The sequence below is a fragment of the Tripterygium wilfordii genome, chromosome 17 (assembly GCF_013401445.1).
Source record: "Tripterygium wilfordii isolate XIE 37 chromosome 17, ASM1340144v1, whole genome shotgun sequence".
NCBI lineage: Eukaryota > Viridiplantae > Streptophyta > Magnoliopsida > Celastrales > Celastraceae > Tripterygium > Tripterygium wilfordii.
In genome coordinates, this window is record NC_052248.1 from 5,604,881 (window position 1) to 5,627,343 (window position 22,463).

The 22,463-nt window shown below is 37.3% G+C and overlaps 1 protein-coding gene and 1 non-coding gene across 2 annotated transcripts; one reads left to right on the forward strand and one right to left on the reverse strand.

Annotated features, from left to right (window-relative positions):
• Positions 1-6,137: 6,137 nt before the first annotated feature.
• Positions 6,138-6,243, reverse strand: LOC119983226. Its single transcript, XR_005464574.1, has one exon. It is a non-coding gene; the product is annotated as a small nucleolar RNA R71 (small nucleolar RNA).
• A 3,713-nt stretch (positions 6,244-9,956) lies between these two features.
• On the forward strand, positions 9,957-15,046 carry LOC119981856. The gene is made up of 7 exons (XM_038824999.1): positions 9,957-10,079; positions 10,349-10,540; positions 10,635-10,805; positions 11,118-11,261; positions 11,350-11,386; positions 11,471-11,737; positions 14,811-15,046. The coding sequence occupies exons 1-7, from the start codon at positions 9,957-9,959 to the stop codon at positions 15,044-15,046; spliced, it is 1,170 nt and encodes a 389-aa protein (XP_038680927.1).
• The last annotated feature ends 7,417 nt before the right edge of the window (positions 15,047-22,463 follow it).

Consider the following 22,463-nt stretch of genomic DNA (forward strand, 5'->3'; position numbering starts at 1 on the left):
TAACGTCTCGTCCAACTTTGCTGACTGGGTCATACATTGACTGAGAAATTAGTCTGTGATGGTTTGTTGCCACTACAACAAGCATGAATCTTCTCGTAGTTAAGGCCCAGCTCTTTAATAGTTTTATGAGCCTCATACATAGATTCGGGTGATTTGTTGTTTGGTGGCAAAGTTTTTATCAAAATCTTGAACAATGTGTCAAATGCTGCATTACTCAATCCATGCAGACATTTCATTTCAAACAACTCAACTATAAATGACAGCTTTGAGTATTTTTCACAACCTGGGTAAAGGTTTTCCTCGGCATCTTTCAGTAATCCATAGAATTTTTTTGCTTTTTCATTCAGACCTTCTGGAACTTGTTCACCCAATTCATCATCGACACCCGTTACATAAGTCTTTGCATCATGGTAATCATATATCATTCGATACGTATCCGCATCAACATGCTTTTCATGCATAACTTCCTCTTCTGATTCATCTTCTTCATCATCTAAAGATTCCTCTCCATGATATACCCAATGTCTATAACTGGTTTTGAAACCCCATTTGAATAAATGAAATCCTATAGTCGCCCTTATATGATGATAACCATTGTTACAAATTTTCAAGGACATTGAACCTTATCATCAACTACCTGTTTAGAATCTTGATCTAAAAACTTTTTCATGCCCTCTTCATACTCAGATGATCCTCTATTTAAGGAAATCCAACTCTTCTCCATGCTACACATGTAAGGACAAATACTTTCTTTACTTAAGAACATATATGAATGCATTGGATTCAATCAAATTAAGCCTTCAAAAGCACCACATAAAATCAAGATTTCACACTCTCAGATTAGAGATTCCTATTGTCATAATAGATCAGCATGAATGGATGTGCACCAGATTTTGAAGGCTTTTAAAATAAATAAGCAACCAGAGATTAAATGTGAAAAAGTCATGTATCTTATTTAGTAAAAACACAAGCAGCAGCACGAAGCTTAGAGGGAATTCAACATGAAAGGGGGAACCAAAACTAGTAGAAATAAATACCTCAATTAAGAGAACAAAAAGATCAGTAAATTTCTATTCATAATGCAAAATTTTAGGTTACTCTAAGATGAGAAAATGATGAATAGAATCGCACAATTGAAATAACACAACCTTAGAGAGAATTCATGAGTTAATAACTAATCAGAACTGAGCCCAAACTGAAAAAGAATTATAGCAAAGTGTGAAAAGCAATGAAGGCATGTGCATAGGAAAATTCTTATATGAAGCTGAGTTTGATGATATAGTATAACGTATAAGCAAATCAAGATTTATGGATGAAAAAAAGCAAACCAAGATTTATGGATGAAAAAACATAGTCTCTTTCCATTAGATCTAACCTGTAGTTTTTGGCTAATATTGTTGGAGTTGGACCACTGAGATTGTTGGAAGATAAATCCTTACAGAAAGAAAATAACAATCATGGTTATAGTACACAATCTTAAGAAAGAAAATAGCAACACGACATGTGATGCAACATATACAGGAATGAAAGACCACTAAGATTAGCAACAGGGCTATGATTATGTGCTCTTGATGGCCTGAACAATAGTAGTTGTGGCCAAAGATTCAATGTTAAAGCTGTTCCTCAAGCAAGTAAATGAACAACTGAAACCACTAAGTTCAAGTTATAACCTCAATTGCAACTCCATCAAAGGATCTTATTCCTTTGTTATATAACGCTTGAATAATCAGCGTCAAAGAGTAATCAAGGAGAAAAATTATAGAAACTTTTTGTATAAGCAATGGTGAAACGACATACCCGAAATCATTCTACGTCTTCTCTACAATCTTGAACAATGGAAAGCCCAAACTCGAAATCGTCTACATATTCTCTATGATTTTGTGTAGCTTCACGGGCGATGTTGCTCAACGTTGATGGCACTTTATCGGGATAATGCTTCATGGCGATGGCTCTATTGGCAAAGAGATACTCCATGGTGAAATATTCGATTTTGAGGGAAATAATCTCCCCACGACGATGACGCTATGATCCAGTGCAGCTTTATATGATTTTGGGTTTTTTTTCTTAATTTACAATTTTCGTTTCACGAGCCATTTTTTTGTTCACGGGCCTTTTTTGTGGGCCATTTAGTGCCAACATTTTCTAATTTTCCACGTCAAGTCTAATATATGCGACGACATAAATTATTGCCACAAAAAGTTAAACATTAATCGGCAACAATGATTGTCGCCATTTAAAAAACTGGCTTTGTGGTGACAATTTATGTTGTCGCAAAAGTTGCCGCTAAACGTCAACATTGTTGTAGTGTCATATGTCCTAACATCCTCACCTTACCTTTCATCTACCAACCCTGACACCACTAAGATACTTAACTTTCATACATTTACACCATGCAGTCCCATCTAAAGGGACACAAGTGGGCAACACAACTTCCGAGGTAAGTCCTCGCTTTCATATAAATACTCTTCTCCTACCTTGGAGAAAGGGATCTGAACATTACGAGCTAGAAACCTAAATTCTCCGACCCCTCACTGAAACATTCAGCCATAAACACTTAGACCATCGTCAGTCTCCCATCTTTGATCGTTACTGACTTGATCGTCAAAGCCTCTATGACCGGTACCCCCTAGTCCGGTCTAAGAGCTTTCACTGTTGTTCTTATTGTGATGTTTGTAAGATTCAAAGGTGTAGACGAGCCTCTCAAAGATAAAAGTTGACTACTCAACTATTGTAGAATTTGCCCCTACAATCATCTTACTACAATAACAAGGGCACCTCAAGATCTGTTGCGTATATTTATTGTAAATATGAGGTTACAATACTTGGGTTGTGTTTCCTATGTTTGAAAGAACTTAAAATTGGTTTCTTTGATTACTAAATGATGAATATCAAGATCTTTTGCTCAGCTTATGCTAAACTTGGGAACACTACAAAACAAAAGCATCAATATTAAAACTAAATGTTGATGTAGGAGAATCAACATAAGTAAAGATAGCTCACCTGCATCGTGTAACGAGAGGCACATTCCCTAAGCTTTTCGACATAAGCCTTTTCCCATTTGTGCTACTATATGACACCCTGGAGGTTGTTTGACTTCTTAGAGTTACCTGGTCCCATAACTTATGGCGCTACCGTATCAATCATCCAATCAACGGGGTTGGAATGCCTAAAAATTTTGTACAACCAGGTGGGCCTTGTACAGCCCAACAGTTGGCTTGTAGCCCAGCATGTAAAAGAGATATCGGCCAATGAGTTAATCCCTGGTAGACCTATGTGCTCTAACAATGCATTCATGACCGGACACTCCCTTCGATCATGAATGTCATATATGGTAGGGATTTCATCGGAAAGGAAGAGTCTGGTGTAGTTAGCTCAAATGGGGGGAAAACTACCCAACCTAAGCAGGATAACACCCAAAATGAGATTTAACCAACCTAGTAATCGGGCACATAAAGGATAGTGTTCAAACTTCATCCGATGTCAAGGCCACACTCCTATCCTCCGACTGCTTATCAAGAAAAACTCTTCCCCATTGAGCTTTGCAGAGGAAGAAAGCAATGGATAAGCACCATACCTGAGTCCCTAGGAAATAGGCGATACTTGTCTTGGTGGAAACCTTGCTTGGGGTAATGTCTCCTCTCTAGCTCGATGATGAGCTTTATTAAGGACATCTATGATGTTCACTATTATATATAAGTTGGAGTTCAATTGGTGGGGGAGCAAGGGCGACCATCGCCAGTGTCTCCTAGATGAACTCAATTATGGACAACCATAAACTCCTAGACCATTGCTACCATTGAAAATTTGACCCAACCAATGTGGAGATCTCCCTCTTACGCAAGGTGAGGTTGCATTTTGGGAGAAAGCCAAAGCTGGGGCCCAAAGGCTGAGCTATATCATATTTTGACAGAGAAGGAAAAAGAGGACCTATGACAACCAAGAAAGCTTCTTTCTTAGAGGCGAAGCGCGACGAAAGAGATTTTGAAGTCTTCAATCACCTTGGATGTAGGAATTGGTGGATAAAACCTTGAGAATTCTTAGAGGCATGAAATAACTCAGAAACCAGCTAGGAGGGACAAATGCTCACCTCATTCGTCATTAAAGTCTCAATAAGCCACTGGCTACATGTGAGAGGTTCCCAAGGTCGGCAAGAAGCGTGAAGGGTTCCTCATGGTGAGTTGATTACACATAAGTTCATCACATTTTTAGTTGATTAAGAGTTGATATTGCCTAAGAAAGCTATATTTGCATATTGTAGGTGCCAAGGCAACAAAAGGGAGGAAAAGAGTGCAAAATGAAGATTTGGACTCCAGAAGTGATTTTTGATCAATCGGGAATGGCTCCGATCGATCGGACCTGCCAAAACAACCTTGAATTCTTGGAGATAGATTACTTTTCCGATTGATCAGAACAGTGTTTGATCGATCGGAGTTACTATTCATAGCGCATGTAGTTTCTTAAAAAAGCTCCGAATTCACGTCTTTTAAGCCAAAACGACCCCAACTTGTTTGGAAAATGACATAAGAGTTTGGGGAAGTATAAAAGGGCATAAAATAGGGTTTTGGGGGAGTTCTTGGAGTTGAGATTCGTTCTCTACCTTGGAGGCCACCATTGGAGCTTGGAGAAGAAGATGGTTCACAAGGGGGTTTTCTCTCTCCTCTTTTATCTTAGTTTTTATGGTTGATTTCCATTGCTTGATGATGTATCTTGACTCTATGAGTGGCTAGATTTCTTTACTAAGGTCTTAATGTAACCAAACCTTGAAGATTCAATAAACTTGGTTTCCTTATTTCTTGATTTCTCTCTCTTATTGATTGTCTATAGGTGTGCTTAATACTTTTGGATGTGTGGCCATCATTCAATTGATTTGTTGCTTACATTGAGACCAGAAGGAGATATCTAGGATTTTTCTCTTGCCATAGACGACATAGGTTGCATGAACCATAGGAATATAGGGGCACGACCTACGCAATCGCTACATGGTTAATCTATAAATCTTAATGGGTTTTTATTTCTTGAACTCGAATGTTATGAATAACAGGGGTTAGGGATAGAGATACTTCCGGTGTGACTAGACATAGAGCATTGGATAGGATAGGGAGATCGATTGTAATTATTGAGAGAGGAATTAGGGATTAAGGGACAAAGGGAGTTGAATTGGATAGGTGAGTTGAAATTAAGTACCCTAGTGCTTCCCATCTTTGATTACATTTGTGATTACTTAATTGCTCTTTTGTTCTTTGCTTTAGTTTAGTTTAAAAACAAAACCAATCTCGAATCATTTTCCCCAATTTACGTAGTTGTTGCTTGTTTTGACATTGATTTTGATTGTCAACATATCCTCGTGGAAACGATAATTTACTCATCTCTTTATTACTTGTGCGCTTTTTGCGCTTGCAATTAAATCCATATCAAGTTTTTGGCACCATTTCCAGGGATTGAGGCAATTGTTTGTGTGTCAAAGTAGGCTTTCAATTGTTTTAATTGGTTTTTATTTTTTTGCAGAATTTCTTTCTCTTGTATGAGCTTGGGAAGACGTACTCTTAACTCGTAATTGATTGATATTGATTTGGAAATCGAGAGGACACTTCGCAATCTTAGACGGGAGCATACTAATAATATCATGGAAGACATGAGAGACTATATAGCGAGGAATATTGGTGAGCCCGGTGTGGGCATGAATGCTAATGATGGCAATGGTAATGGTGGGGGTGCTAATGGAAGAAATGGTGGTGAAGAGGTTGAAAACCCTCCTAGGCAATTTGATCCTCGCTATCTTGAGAATTGTGCTAGGCCTAATTGGGATACATCTCCTTCAAGCATCCGCTATCCTCTTATCAATGCTACTAATTTTGAGATCAAGTCGGCTATCATCAACATTATCTCTAACTCGATGAACTTCTATGGTCTTCCTAATGAAGAGCCCAATGTCCATCTTCGTTATTTCTTGCATGTGTGCACTACTTTTGGGATTAACGGAGCTTCTAAGGATGCTATCTTGTTGAGGTTATTCCCATTCTCTTTGAGGGACAAGGCTAAGGGATGGTTGATGTCCTTACCTCCCAATTCTATCACCACTTGGGATGAGATGGTAGAGCAATTCTTGATGAAATTCTTTCCTCCAGCCAAGGCGGTGCAAATTAGGGCGGATATCATGTCTTTTGCTCAAAAGGATCTTGAATCATTTTATGAGGCTTGGGAGCACTTTAAAGGAATTATTCGAAGTTGCCCAAATCATGGCCTTTTGGAATGGGTGGTGTACCAAGCTTTCTATAATGGGTTGAGCATGCATACTAAGAAGACTATTGATGCAGCCGCGGGAGGTTCATTCATGACTAAGAATCAAGAGCAGGCTCGGGAATTACTTGATAAAATGGCCAAAACCACTAACTCTTGGTCCTCAATGAGAGGGAATCCAAAGCAAGGAGGAAGCTTTAGAGGTGATGAGGTTCTGTCTACCTTGGTTATCATGGCGAAGAAGATTGATGCATTGACGCTAAATCAAGCTCAAGTAGCGCATGCTATGCAAAACGCACCTTCCTATATTTCTTGTGATTATTGTTGTGGATGCCATCCTATAGGGGAGTGTCTTATTGCTTCTTCTTCTAACTCTAGTGAGCAAGTGAATGCCAATGGGGGAGGCAACTTCAATCAACCCCGCAATGATCCTTATTCCAACTTCTACAATCCGGGATTTAGGAATCACCCCAATTTCTCTTGGAGAAATACAAATGTGCAAAATCCTCAACATCTAGTGCAGCCCAAGAGAAGAATAGGGATATTGATGAGATGTTCTCAAAACTTATTGGAGGCCTAGATACACTTACAAATCATACCTCCCAATTTATGACAAGGACAGAGCAATACATGAGCAAAACCGATGCCACTCTATAAGCTCAAGCAAATTTGATGCAAAACTATGGAGCTTCCATCCAGAATCTTGAGGTACAAATGGGTCAAATAGCTAACACTTTGTCATATAGACAAAGAGGTACATTGCCAAGCCAATCGGAGGTGAATCCAAAAGGGAAGGATAAGGAGCAATGCATGGCAATCAATCTTCGGACTGGTAAGGTGGTTAAAAATGTTTCTGATCTAGATGCCAAAAAGGCGACAATTTTGCAGGAGGAGGAGAAGTGTAGGAAAACAGAGGAGAAAGAAGCTAAAAAATGTTCAGAGACAATTTTCGATCGATTGGAGCCCCAACTGATCGATCAGCCTATTCCAGTTCCTATGAAAGTGAAAGATGCGCAGCCACGATATGTAATTGAGCCCCGATTGGCTTGATAGTTCTCTTCCTGCACCTCCAGTGAAAGCTTATGTGCCTCCAATTCCATTTCCTCAAAGGTTAAAGAGCACCAAGAAAAATGATGATCAATTCTCAAAGTTCTTGGAGGTATTCAAAAAGCTTCAAGTGAACATCCCCTTTGCTGAGACCTTAGAGCAAATTCCTTGCTATGCCAAGTTTATGAAGGAGATCTTATCCAAGAAGCGGAGGCTGAAGGAGTATGAAAAGATACAATTGACTGAATAGTGTAGTGCCATTGTGCAAAGGTTTACTGACCTTTGTCGCTTTCAAAATTAGAACATCGAATATCCAATGGAGCAGTAATCAAACAGACTAGAAGTCCATTTTGGAGTGTTCCACGGCCTGTGCAATATTTAGGATCCAATTTTCATATGACAAAAACTTGATAGTAATTTTCAATCGCTTAAAATAAGCAAACAAAAATCCCAAATTAAAATACTTGCAAGCGCACAAGACCGTAGTAGAATAGGTTATGCAAGAATGAGGTCGAACCACAAGGATTGGATAAACAATACGATTAACTACTATACTAAACCGAGCAAAAGAAATAATTATTGGGAGGTGATTGATTTTATATAGCAAGTAACAAATTAAAGAAAACACAAACTTCTTGATTTTGGTTGTGAAAGCAAATTTATGAAAGCACTAGACAATGAATCCATCTTAATAATCCTCTCTAGTTATTGATTACCTCACCTTTAATCCACTTAATCGATGTTGTTGGCGAATCCACTAAGACATGAAGTTCCTATGGTATCTAGGCTAATTCGTTTATCTTAACATGCAATTTGGTTATGTTATCTAACTCAAATATGAACATACAAGATGTCCTTAAGTGCAAGAATTCATTAACATGCCATGTAAACCCTAGGAGTATGGTATCTACCCTAGGCGTTCCCAATTCCTAATCACAAGAAGCTGGTCCCAAACCCCGTATGGTATCTACGTGAGCTTGCATCAAATTACTTAATTGAAAACATAGTTGGTGGCCAATCATCCAAGCAATCAAACAAGTATATGGCATAGTGATTAGAAATCCAACATCAAAAGAGCAATCAAAGATAAGAACAATAAACAAACTAGAGAATCATATTAAGATTTTATCATGCCCTAGCAAAAGTGTTTAGTCACACATAGTCATGAATGAAAACCACAAGAAAGGTTGGAGAACACCCTAGAAAAGTCGGCTGAATATCTGAGTGTCTGAACCCCCGAAAATCCCTATGAAGTCCTCCTTTTATAACCTCTTTCAAACCCTAAACTTTCTCTAAAATAAATACTAAAACTCCAAGGAAACTTCACGGCAAATCCTGGTGTCCAAAACAATAAACCCAACAAAAAGGAAAGAGGTTGACTTCTTCTTTGATTAGGAAACTGGACTGCTGGATGTCTTGTACTTTTTTCCCATGTTCCGTCCTTCAGAAAAATCACCAAAAATATGTAAATTGAAGCTTAATGTCTTAGCTTTCCAGGGCTATCTCACACGGCTCTAGTAAAATTCTGTGGAATCTTCTAGACCCACTTCTTCACAGGTAGCACAGTTCCACCGAGATCATATTTTGGCTCAAATTGGCTTCAAATTCTGGGTTAATTGGCTTCACAGAAAATTCTTAAAATATTTTCCAACATTCTTCAAGGTCTTAGAGTTATTCGATCTCCAATTGATGGTTCTTCAAAATACTCAAAATAGACCATTTTCCATCAAAAACCATCAAAGTGCTCGAGAAAACTAAAAATGAGGAAAACAAAGTAATAAGTCATTTTTAAAGTCAATCCTCTAACAAAAACCAAGTTTAGAGAGTACTAAAATGAGAGAATATATGAGCTTATCAAGTGCAGTGTCATTGTGCAAAGGTTTACTGACCTTTGTCGATTTCAAAATTAGAACATCGAATATCCAATGGAGCAGTAATCAAACAGACTAGAAGTCCCTTTTGGAGTGTTCCGCGGCCTGTGCAACATTTAGGATCCAATTTTACATATGACAAATAGATAGATACAAGAGGTGAGTATTGGCAAAAAAGGGTATTTTCTCATTTGAAAAACAGAGAAACCTCTGTGAAATGAGTTGGTGTCACACGTGAACAAAAATACTGTTATTGTTTTATTTTCCGTTTAAAGCGAAACAATAAGTGTAATAAAGACGTGGGAAAATATCATCAAAGAAAAAGCTTAAAGGCTCATAGCTTCTAATGGTGTCATGCATGGATCATATGGTGTGTAGATATAATTTAATATTGCTCTCTTGATGTCCAATAAATACTGGACAATTGAAATAAAACAAGACACAAAAGTTGACAATTACACCAAGAGTTTCTCCTTTTGGCATCAAGAAAAATATGATGATAATATATCAGGAGAATTATAATATTTTTTTTGTGTCCAATGAAAAAGAGACAAAAATAAAGTTCCCTGAGAAAATTAAAATTTGGATAATAAGTCTGTGGAGGTGGAGACAAATCATTTTGCATAAGAACAAATGTATTCCAAGTTCTAAGTTTGTATTTTTGTCTAACAATTACCACCTTTTCTTTTGCAACTTTCTTAACTTGTTCTTGGTTTGAAATACTATATATGTAGACAATACAATTAATGTTAATTATCCTTACCTTAATTATTGACCTCTAATTTCATGACACTGCAAACAATGAGGGTCCTAGCTTTTTCTTTGTTGGCATTCTTCCTTCTTACTAATACTCTTGTTTCAGCTCTAAACCATAAAGATATGGCTATGGCAGTAAAGAAGATCAACAAATCTCTGGCTGTAGAGGTAATTAAGGGTCTTGATATTTTGCCTTTATTTCAAAATCTGATTGTATTAATTAATTAAAAGCATGAGCATTACACAAAAAGTTCAAAGGGAGATATCATCCTTCTTTAAATAATCACCAAATTTATGTGTCAGAGAAAAATACAAATAAATAATTGCCTATCTACTCTCCCTTTTTCGATAATATTTTTTGAAGTATCTATACTTTGCCTAGCAAAATTTGTCTATCTAATTCTCAGAGGGTGACTACATAATTGTAAAAAATACAGAAAGATCAATTAAAAAGAAATACTAACAAAGCGTCGCCAATTTTGCAGAGAAACCAGATGAAGTTTCCCAAAGAAAGTATTCCTAGTAAGCAAACCAAAGTTGTTGATAGTACGAGAGCAAATTTTGTATCTGAATCCGAAAGGAAACGACATGTGTTTTATAATCAACATAATTCAACAATAGATTATGAGGTATTTTAGAAATTTAATTTATATTTCAAATAAAATTCGGAAATATTAGTTAAATAATATTTTCACTCTTTGCATTTGGCATGTGTGGTTATAGGTTGCAATTGCCACTTATGAAGGAGAACATAAGATATACGGGGTAGAGGCATGTATAAACCTTTGGAAGCCATCGGTCGATAGGAACAATATCTATGGGTACAACACAGCTCGTATTCGTATAATAGCAGGAACACCTCATAATTTTGAGGCCATTGAAGTTGGATGGCATGTTAGTTTTTTCCCACAACCCTAATAAATTAGATTTAAATATTATCATGAGTTATCAAGCAAAAATTTCTAAAATATTTCATTCTCTTCAAATTAGGTATACCCATATCTTTATGGTGGAGATGATTGAGATACTACACTTTTTATTTCTTGGACAGCAAGTTCATTGCCTAACTTGTTCTCAAATTTGTGCTCTTCCCAATATGTTTTTTTTAACGCTGGAGGGGAGATTCAAACCCTGATCACCAGGGTGATATATACCATCCTTATCACTCCAATTAGATATTAACTTAATTTTTTTCCCATATATTAGAATGATTCTTGTCGAAAAACATGCTACCATCGTCGATGTGAGGGATTTACGTTGTACGGCGGTGGTAAATCCCGGGGAAGTACATTTTATGAAGTATCATCTTATGATGGTGAGCAATGTGATATGTTTGCAAGTATCTCGAAGGTAATTATATAAATAAATTTTGCTTTAGGTAATTTTTTTACAACAGTAAAATAAAATGATTAATGTAATTATTTTACTTTTGAATAAGGGTGGCAATTTAGGAAATTGGTGGCTTCAAGTTGATGGTAAAAAGGTGGGTTAATGGTCAAGAGAGTTATTTACACAATTGAAAGATGGAGGCACTCACGTGGAATGGGGTGGTGTGGTAGGCGGTGTAAGATCCCCCGATGGGAACAGCCACACGTCAACCAAAATGGGTTCTGGACACTTTTCTCAACGAGGTTATAGAAAAGCAAGTTACTTCGACCAATTAAAGATTCTTCCAAATGATGCTGATGGTACTGCTTGGATTCCTCCCACGAACCTTACACTAGACGTGACAAAACCTCAATGCTACGACATTGACTTCCATTCTTATGGTATTAACGACAATGATACCATTCCTGGCTTCTATTATGAGGGCCCAGCCAGCGGCAGTACTTCATGCACTTGATGTCCAATATATATATAATGTGTGTCATCACCTTACTTTAATAACAAGGGCACCTTAAGATCTCTTGTGTATTTACAATAAATATGAGGATATAATACTCGGGTTGTCTTTAGTTTGATTGAAAGAACTCAAAGTTGAATTTTAGGTTGATTGCTTTGATTATTAAATGAAGAATATCATAATGTTTTTTTGAAATGAATATAATGAGTTTTTTGTTTATATTATGACCGATTCAGTAGATCAGGTCATTAAATTACCTTGAGCTTTCAACTTCTTCTCTTCTTTTTTTTGGGTAGTATTCCCATTTTTGTTTGGCTTAGGTGGTTACCATACAAATGACGGATCAAGTTTAACACAAGAGGGGGGGTGAATTGTGTCCCCAAATTGCAATTGGAATCCCTTTTTAAATTTAAACAAATTAATGACAATTAACACATAGCACACAAATTTGGACTCTAATGATTATCCTAATCAATATTCAATCCAATGCAAGATGTGATACAATATAGTGAATGACCAAATATTAAATAATCAAGATTTGCACAAAACAGATTTTCAAACGACACACTGCGCACAGATTTTTCAACTCAGGTTTCACCTATCAAATGATGTCGAAATGCAACAAAATTTTATATGCAATGTCACAACACCTTAATAAACACTATATTAAAATTTAAGATCAAAATTCAAAGTTTAAGTCTGCTAATCTCGGACAGATTAGGGTTTTGAAAATCCTGCAGTTTGAAACAAGTAGTAAATATAAACAAGTAAACAAAGAAATCAACACAACGATTTATAGTAGTTCGGAGACCCTTCTCCTACGTCTACTACCTAGATTCACCAATCTAGGATTTTCCCAACTCCACTAAGGTGTGGTTTTAAGAGACCCACAAAACTCGTTACACCAAGGGTTTCTAAGAACTCCCTCAAACTTCAATGTTTACAATTTCCCCTAACAAAGGGAATTTCTCAATGGGATTTTCAGTCAAAGTTCTCACAGGTTACCTCAAAGGTATTTGGTGTGGAACTCTCAAGATTACAGCAACACTCTCAAAGATAGGATTTTAAGAACAAGAGAGGTTTAAATTGTAAGTAAACAAAGCCTAAAGGATATAGGAACTTCCCTTTTGCAAAAGCAAGAGTAGTGAGAAGTCCTTGATTGTAGAGGCTTGTATTGGAGAAGATTGTTGTAGCAAATAGCAAGAAAGCTTGATGATTGATGAACTTGATAGCAAGAGGTTTCTCTCAAGGATAATTTTCAATTTGCTTCTCCAAGTTGTATGAAAGGGAAGATACTCTTTTAAAGGCAATTCTCTCCTATGCTTGCAGCCATTGGATCAAGCTTCAAGAGTTAATCTCTACCATCCATTGCAGCTCCAAATCTTGGTCATTGATGATTTGAGCAAACAAATCTCCACCATAGAGCATATAGACGTTGCACATGCTCCTTTTTTAAGTCAAAAATTACAAGCAAGAAAGTTGTCTTATGCACAACCATTTGATCAATGTATGTCTTCAAATCTTGACCATTCAAACTCTCTTTAATTCTCAACCATGGATGTAGATTGTACTATGTCATCTTGTCCCTTCATTTTGAATCAAAGAATTCAAAAGTGATCTCTTAGTCAAGGATCTTGTTTGATTGCACCTAACTTTCTTGGTAGCACATGTCTTGAGTGAAAATGTCAAAGAAGAATATATCACTAATGATAGAGAGGACAAGGTTTGTCCCACATGTTTGAAAAGAGTTGTATCTCCATGAAGACCACAACCAATAGCCTCAATGTTTGATTCATTCAACTTGATTAAGTGCCTTAGTGGAAAGTTGGCAAATATAGGATTTTTCATAGTTTCCTAGAGCTCCAAGCTCATTCTTAGAAACAGGACTTCGACCATTCTTGAACATACTGAATTCTGAGCCATATGAGACCACAATGATGATTAACCTACAAGGAAATAGGAGGTAGAACTCCCCAATTGCATGTAAGCTCAAAGAGCTTCATATAGAGCGCATAGGTTAATTACATTAGAAAAACAACCCAGAAAATTTATATTACTGCATGATAAATCATTTTATATGTATTAGAATGTCCATGTAAAATTTCATAACAATCGGAAATCGTTTGGTCACTCAACCAAGCAATTAGATCACTAATAGTGACCGATAAATTCTAAGTGTAAATTCAAAGTCATTTTGCAAACTCAGTGTAAATGACCTTTTCTCTTGAACTTTACTAAATCAAATATGTTCATAGTGATGAAAATAAGATGCACACGAAATTTCATTTAAATCGGAGTTCATTTGGTTCACCACGTTCACAAAGAACACATATGCACAAAATTAGGTAAAACCTAGTTTTTGGCGGAATTTAAGCATATGACCAAATATATATGTGATGCACTTAATTTCTCATGATTATAGTCCTAGAACATATATTAAACCTTCATGTGCATGTGGTTCAAGTTTCAAGTCATTTGGACCTAAGTTGGTTAAGATATGATAATTGGAAAATTGATGCTCTAACTTAATCCATGTATGTTTGTTTTCAAAACTTAATTTCCAGCACTATCTCAAAAATATATAGTCATTTAAATTCAATTCATATAAATCAAATATTGCTTTAATGTTTCATTATCATTTATAAATGAGTTAATATCATCAAAATTAGACATATAGGACCATAGGTCCAACAACAAACACAGTTCCTACCTCAGTTTTATGAGTGCGGATTTGTCCGAGTTAAACTGTACCCTCCATTTGTCAAGAATCAGCGGGTTTACACCCAAGTCAATAGCATAGAACAAAACATGAAAAAGAATGGAATTTGTAATTTTATTAAACTAGATTACAAGTAGAAAAATCGACTGAACAAAAATCCTTCATTCCCAAGTAATGTGCTTGACAGGAAGGACAGTCGAACCCCCTAGAACGACATCACCTTGTCAAGCTCCTCCAAGCCTCCTCTCTAAAATCAATTGTCTAACCTAGATTGAGAAGAAAGAGCCTAGAAACTAGTTCCACCAGAATGGCCCAAGCTCCATCCCTGCGTTCGCAGGATTGAATCATCATCCAAGAAAAATTAGCATGGTCAGATCATCGCCAAAAGAAGATCGACCACGAAAAATTTGGCAATGTCGTGCAGTTCGAACACTCTTTCTTCGCCTCCAAGGAGTTCCATTCTCCCAGAAAGTTGAGTACTATCTATCTCAAATCCTGGTTGTGTTCATAGGACAAAGAAAACGCCTTCGGCTGCTTCATCTCCACGAATGTGGAAACTCGATGTACGACTAGAGCCTGAGCCTCCCCATTTATAGGCAGAGTGGTAGTTAATGTGCTCGAAAGGTGAAAAGTAATCATCAATGCTTGAGCCGCATGAGAAATAGAAACGTGTAGTCTAAGACGTCGCTCCGCCCTTTCACGTCTTAAAAGGAGATCCAAAATCTATGGAGATAGAATAACTAAAAAGAACCAATGTGGCACCAATCCACACAACAAGAACAAAAAAAACAGTGATAGCATGAAATGTTTATGTATTTTATGCACTTCTAAGTTACGTTTTTGTTGAGTTTTTTTATGGAACTTGATACATTTCATGCTCGTATATTGTGTTTTGCAGTGCATTGTGCTTTAATTTATAGCGGATTTTGGAGTACATTGTTGATATTTGGGCATTTTTGGGTCAAGAAAGGAAGAAACTAGCAATGTAGATTTCAACCGCTCAAGCCAGTGCTCGAGCTAGAGTAAACTGCAGCTGTAGACCGTTTGAGCGGACGCTTAAGCTAAAACGTCAATGGAATGGAATCATCATATCATCAACATAAATCAACAGAAAGATATAAGAGCCATTTTCAAGTACCTTGAAATACATGCAGCAATCGAACTCACACCGAGTGAAGCCAATATCCATCATGAACGAATTGAAACGCTTGTACCACTGCCTTGGAAACTATTTCAACTCGTAGAGAGATCTCTTGAGTTTGCAAACATGATGTTCTTTTCCAACCTCTCCAAACCCCTCTGGCTATTCCATGAATATTTCTTCATCCAATTCTCCATGCAGAAATGCGGTTTTAACATCCAACTGCTCAAGCTCTCAATCTAGTTGAGCAGTCAAGCTCAACAATACCCTGATAGAAGTATGCCTGACTGCTAGAGAGAATACTTCATTGTAGTCCATTCCTTCCTTCTGTGAGTACCCTTTTGCTACTAATCTGACTTTAAATCTGCAACCATCTTTTTCTGTTGCCCCTTCTTTCTTTCTGTAGACCCATTTACACCCAATCAGTTTCTTTCCCTTTAAAGGTTTCACTAACTCTCAAGTTCGATTTTTATGTAAAGACTCCATCTCTTCCATCATGGCCTCCATCCATTTTTCCTTTTCTAAACTCGAAATAGCTTCCTTGAAAGAGTAAGGTTCTCCACCACTAGTGACTAAACAGAAAGAAGTTGATTCATCATACGTTGCAGGACATTTTACTGTGTGCCTAGGTCTGTCTACGATAATGTTGTGCCCAGGTTGCTGCTGCTGATGATGTTGAACTCCATCTAACTCTGAATCATCATCACTATTTTCTGGTCTTGTTGAATATTGAGCTGTTTTTGGGGGACTGTCTAGCTCAATTTCAACCTTCGAACTATCAGACGCATCATCCTGATGTGATTCCCTATTCTTTAACATAGCCTTTTCATCATAGACTACATCCCTACTAACTATCACCTTTTCTGCCTTCGGATCCCATAGTCTATATCCTTTCACCCCCTTTCCATAACCGACAAAGATGCATTTTCTAGACTTTGGATTCAACTTCGATCTCTCATCACTAGGAATGTGTGCATAAGCTGGACAACCGAAAATTCTAAGACCCGAATAATCAACATCATTATCTGTCCAAACTTCCTCTGTAGTCTTTCCCTCTAACCGAGTTGATGGTGATCTGTTGACGATGTAGCATGTTGTATTGACTGGTTCTACCCAAAATTGCTTGGGTAAATCAGCTTGTATCCTCATAGATCTAGCCCTCTCCATGAGTGTTCGATTCATCCTTTCTGCAACCCCATTCTACTGAGGCATCTTAGGAACTGAAAAATTCCTTTCAATTCCTTCTTTCTTACAGAAATCATCAAACTCAATTGATGTGTACTCGTCACCATTATCAAACCTCAAACACTTCACCTGCTTACTTGTCCATTTTTCACCCTTGACTTTCCACTCCTTGAACCTTGAGAATACCTCTGATTTTTCCTTCATGAAAATACCCAGACTTTTAAGGAGAAATCATCAATAAACGTCACAAAGTATCTAGCTCCACCTTTCACTGGTACCTAGGCTGGACCCCAAACATCTGAATGAATATACTCCATAATATCCTTGCTCTTATGTGCGAAAAGCTTGAACTAAACTTTATTCTGTTTCCCGTACACACAGAATTCACAGAAATCTAACTTTCATTGTTTCACTCCATCCAAGAGCTTCCCCTTGTGGAGTTTCTTCATACCCTGCTCACTAATATGCCCTAGCCGCATATGCCAGAGAGTAGACATATCTGTACCTGATTCATCTGAAGAGACTGCAGAAGCATCACCTACAACTGTACTCCCAATCAATTTGTACAAATTGTTCTCAATCCGCTTCCCTTTCAAAATCGTCAAAGCACCTTTGGAAACGTTAAGAATCCTGCTGCCCGGAGATGATGACAAACCATGCAAAGGCCTTTCTAGTTCACTCAAAGAGATCAAGTTTTTCCTCAATTCTAGGACGTGTTTAACAATTTTCAGAATCCTTACAACCTCGTCAAACATCTTGATCTTAACCGAGCCTATCCCCACAACCTTGCAAGCATACCCATCACCCAACATTATATTACAAGCATCACAATTCTTGTACGTATGGAACCAGTCTCTATGTGAAGTATAATGCGAAGAACATGCTGAATCTAAAATCCAATCAGTAGCCTAAGTACCTTTACTTGCCGTAGAGACCACCATCAAGTCTTCCTTATTTGAGGTTTCTATCGCCACGCTTGCTGAATTTCGATACTAATTTCGATTATGACCTTTCTTCTTATCATCCTTCAACAGTGGACAATCCTTCTTCCAGAGGCCCTTCTAATGGCACTTAAAGCACTCATTCTTTTTCGCGCTTTGTTTTGATTTTCCTCTAGACTTTCCTTTGGACTGACCTCTTTTTCTTATCACTGTCTCTTCCTCGTTCTGAACTCGTCAAACCCTCTTGATGGTTTTCTGAGTCTAACTTCTCCATCGAATGATAAGATCTTCACGTTATTACGACTTCCTCATAATCTAGCGTTTCTTTCCCAAACATCAACGTGGTCATTAGATGCTTGAACGATGATGGTAGTGAGCATAACAACATGAGAGCCTTGTCGTCTTCTTCCAACTTCATGCCAACCCGTAGTAGGTCACTGACTTTCTGGTTGTACTGGGCGATATGATCAGATAAATCTACCCTCTTCTCCTTTTTGAATGTAAACAGATCACGCTTTAAGAACAATTTGTTGGTGACGTTCTTCGACATAAACCGACTCTCCAGCTTCGTCCACAGCCCCTTCGCTGTCTTCTCCTCAATCACATCGTACACAGCTGAATCTACCAGACACATACGAATTGTACTGAATGCGATGTCCTCCGTATTCTTCCAGTCCTCGGGATCCACCTTGTTTGGTTTCTTCCTGGATAAAACCTTGTGAACCTTTGATTGCGTCAACAGATCGCTCACCCTCATCTACCATAGATTGAAGTTGCCTTTGCCATCGAATTTCTCGAACTTAGCATGCCTATTCAATCCACTCATCCTGTCTGTGAAACCCTAACAGCCCAACAATCTGATTCCTGCAGCTCCGATACCAATTGTTGAAAACTTGGTTCCATCACAAACGATCACAGATTATAGAGCAATATAAAAAAGCAATCGAAAAGAGTAAGAGAGAAGAAGAACATAGGATTTACGAGGTACGACAATGTGCCTACGTCCTCAGGGTTTTTGCGGCAGCTTTTCAATATAGGAAATTTCTTAGTTACATTCGACTAGGGTTTGTAACCCTTATATACCATCTATCTAGGTACCCGAAAATATAATTTTACCCCCATACAAAAATAACCAACCCAATTAGTAATACCACAAGATTGTTGTTAATCCTGTTTAGCATCTGTTGAACGCCTATTGAGCATTTGTCGAGCGCTAGCTGCTGCCCATTTCAGACCAGTCTACATTCGAGTGTCTGTTGAACAGCTGTTGGGCAGTTGGGGTCAAGCAGCTATTGAGCACAGGTTGAGCAACTGCTCGACTGGTATGCTACGCTCCCCTTTCCTCAGAGCTTTTAGGTAAAATAAAGCTTCTAATATGAGCCATTATTTAACAATAATAACATATACGAGTGAATTCAAGGGCAAAAACAATGGATTAACAAAGCCAACTATTTTAAATCAATGGAAATGAACTATTCCATCATTTATATCAATGGGAATTAACTATTCCACTATTTTTCAGTTATAATGCCCCTATTCTATTGTTTTACTCAATGGGATGAGAAGCAGAAGCCACAAAAATAATGGGAATACGGTTTAGGGTTTAGTATTTAGTTTTTTTTTTGTAAGTAAGAAATGCATTAAGAGAAGAAAAAATACAAGATACGAGGGGCATACCCCAAGAATGTTCAAAGAAAAAGGAGCTTAAAGCCAAAACAAACATTTGGCCAAAAAATAGTAAGAGGACAACAAAAACAAAAATCATAGCAATAGTCTATGATTAAAACCATCACATCAGACACCATATCCAAAGGAAACCAATTGCAGAATCAAAAGAAGCAACAAAACCTAGAAGCAGCCATCACACTAACTGTAAATCCAAAAGGAATCACCAATCTCCAGAGAAGGTCACCAATCATCAAGCATAATTTTGTCTATACCAAACCCTAAGAGGCAAAGAGACACGGGTACTTATGGCCATCTTTGAAAGGTGCCAAGGCCATTAACTTGCTCTTCACCAAATCTGTAACAAAATCCATCACAAAACTTGGAGACCTTGAGACTTGATCATGATATCTATTATTACGTTCTTTCCATGACCCATACACTGTACATGACGAGCAAAGTTTAGCAATTATTCTGATAAAATTGTTGCCTTTTAGCCAAAAACAAACCCAAACTGCTAAATCAGGAAAATCTCGACTTGGCCATACCAGACCAGTACAAAGCTTAATATTTTTCCAAACCTCCGAGGAAAAGACACACTCAAAGAAAAGATGTTTATGAGTCTCTGCACAAGACCCACATAAATAACAGGTTGCTGAAACACTCAGTCCAAAGTTTACCAACCTATCCATTGTATATAGACGTTGCGAACAAGCAACCCACATGATAAAGGAGACTCTTGGGATGTGTCCCTTGAACCAAGAACATGACGAATATTGTTTTTCGGCCGCTTAGCTCGTAAACAGTCCCAAGCTGATTTAATAGAGAATAATTCAGACCTTTCACCTTGCCAAATTATTGAATCCTTCCTTCCTTGGATTGCTTGAAAATCAATCACCTCCCATAAATCAGATAATTCAGGTAACTCAGATAGGAATTGTCATTGATCACCTGAAATAATGCTCTCCACCTTCACATTCCATGGCAGCCCTGCTAAAGCAGCCCACCTAGCCGAAATCCTATTACACCTATCCAAGTAACCCATAGCGAGTCTCCTTTGTTGGACAAAATACGCCAAACGTACTTCAAAGTTGTCGCTCGATTCCAATCTTCCAAACGTTTAACCCCAAGACCACCCTCCTTTTTTGGATAGCAAACTGAACTCCATGCAATCGTAGCACCCCTTCAAGAGAGAGAAACCCCTTTCCATAGGAAACGGGAAAGGATACTCTCAATACGTCGGACACTACTTATTGGCAGGATAAAGACAGAACTCCAATAGACCTAAATAGAAAATAGCACAGATTTAATAAGCTGCAATCTTCCCGAATAGGACAGGAACCGAGGCGTCCAAAAATGAATTTGAGCTAAAATTTTGTCTATCAATGGCTGACAGTACACATGGCGAATCCTCGTGGTAACAAGTGGGACTCCAAGATAACAAATATAGACAAGGTACGCATATTAAATGCCAGACAATCCAGAATGTTGTTCTTTATTTCAATATCAACCCCTGAAAAAAGACATTATTCTTGTTCAAATTACAAATCAAGCCTGAAAAAGAGCCAAAGGAATCAACAGCATTATGCACAGTTTTGACCGAAACCAAACTACCATAAGAGAAAATTATTAGATCGTCAGCAAAACTAAGATGAGTAAGTTGCAATTTCCCACATCTCCAATGACACCGAAAGCTTGGGTCAACTGAAACCATCCACATCAAGCCACTAAAACCTTCCATAGCAAGAACAAATAAATACGGAGAGAGTGGGTCAACCTGCCAAACTCCTCTACCTGAAGAGAAAAAATCGAACAAACCACCATTAACTCCCACATAGAATTTAGCAGTGAAAAGACAAGTCCAGATCCAATCGATGACCCACAAAGGGAAGCCAGCTGACCGAATTCAATGGGAATGAACTAATCCATTGTTTATATTAATGGAAATTAACTATTTGATTGTTTAAATCAATGGGAATAACCCATTTAATTAATTTACTCAATAGGAATAAAATATTCCATTGTTTAATCCAATGGAAATTAAATATTCCACTATTTTCTCAATTTGAATCCCCTATTCCTTTGTTTTAATACTGTAGTACCCGGTTTTCGTCCGGCCAAAAAAAAAAAAATACAAAAAATAATAATAATATATATATATATCATATAAAAATAAAAATATATATATAAGAAAAAGTAACCGAAAGTAAAAAGAGAAAGGAGAAGAAAAAGAGAAAAGAAAGAAAGAGAAAGAAGAAAAAGAAAAAGAAGAAAAAAGTTTTTGGGGGGGAGAAAAGAAGAATAGAAAAAGGGGGGAGAAAAAACAAGAGAAGGGGGGAGGTTTTGAGCCCGGATGGGAGGAAGAAAAAAAAGAAAAAAGGGAAGGAAGGTCTTGGCTCTTAAAATCTCCTCAATTTCAATCCCAAAAGCCGGATTCCTCTTCCTAGCTGGAGCAACAAGAAGAGGAGAGGGTAATTTCAAGTTCTTCTGTAATATTCTTGCTTTGGTTCTTTGCTTGTATTTTTGAGTTTCACTTTGGTTCTATCACCATGAAATATGCTTGATTTCAATATATGAATCTTTGTCTGAAATTAATTGATGTTGGCTTATTCTCTATGTTTTAATATATCTGGTTCGGGTATGTTTGATATACAGTGGTTTCTCCATTCCTTTTAGACACATATATGTGTGTATATATATATATATGTATATATGGGTTTGTTGGTATCCATATGTTTATAGGTATATATATGGTGTGTACGTATATATATATGTATAGCGTATGTATATATAGGTGTGCAGTGTGTGCGTATATATATATGCAGTGGGCGTGTGTATATGTGTGCATCGTGTGTGAATGTGTGTGTTGTGCGTGTATATATATACAGTGGGTGTATGCACGTATATGTATAGTGTATTGTGTTTGTATATGTATATGTACTAGCTTGTGGATGTGTTTATATATGTATATGTGCATACATGATATGGTTGTGTATGATATTGTATATGTTTATATGTGTATATGAATCTTTAAATATGGAAGTAATTTGATATTATA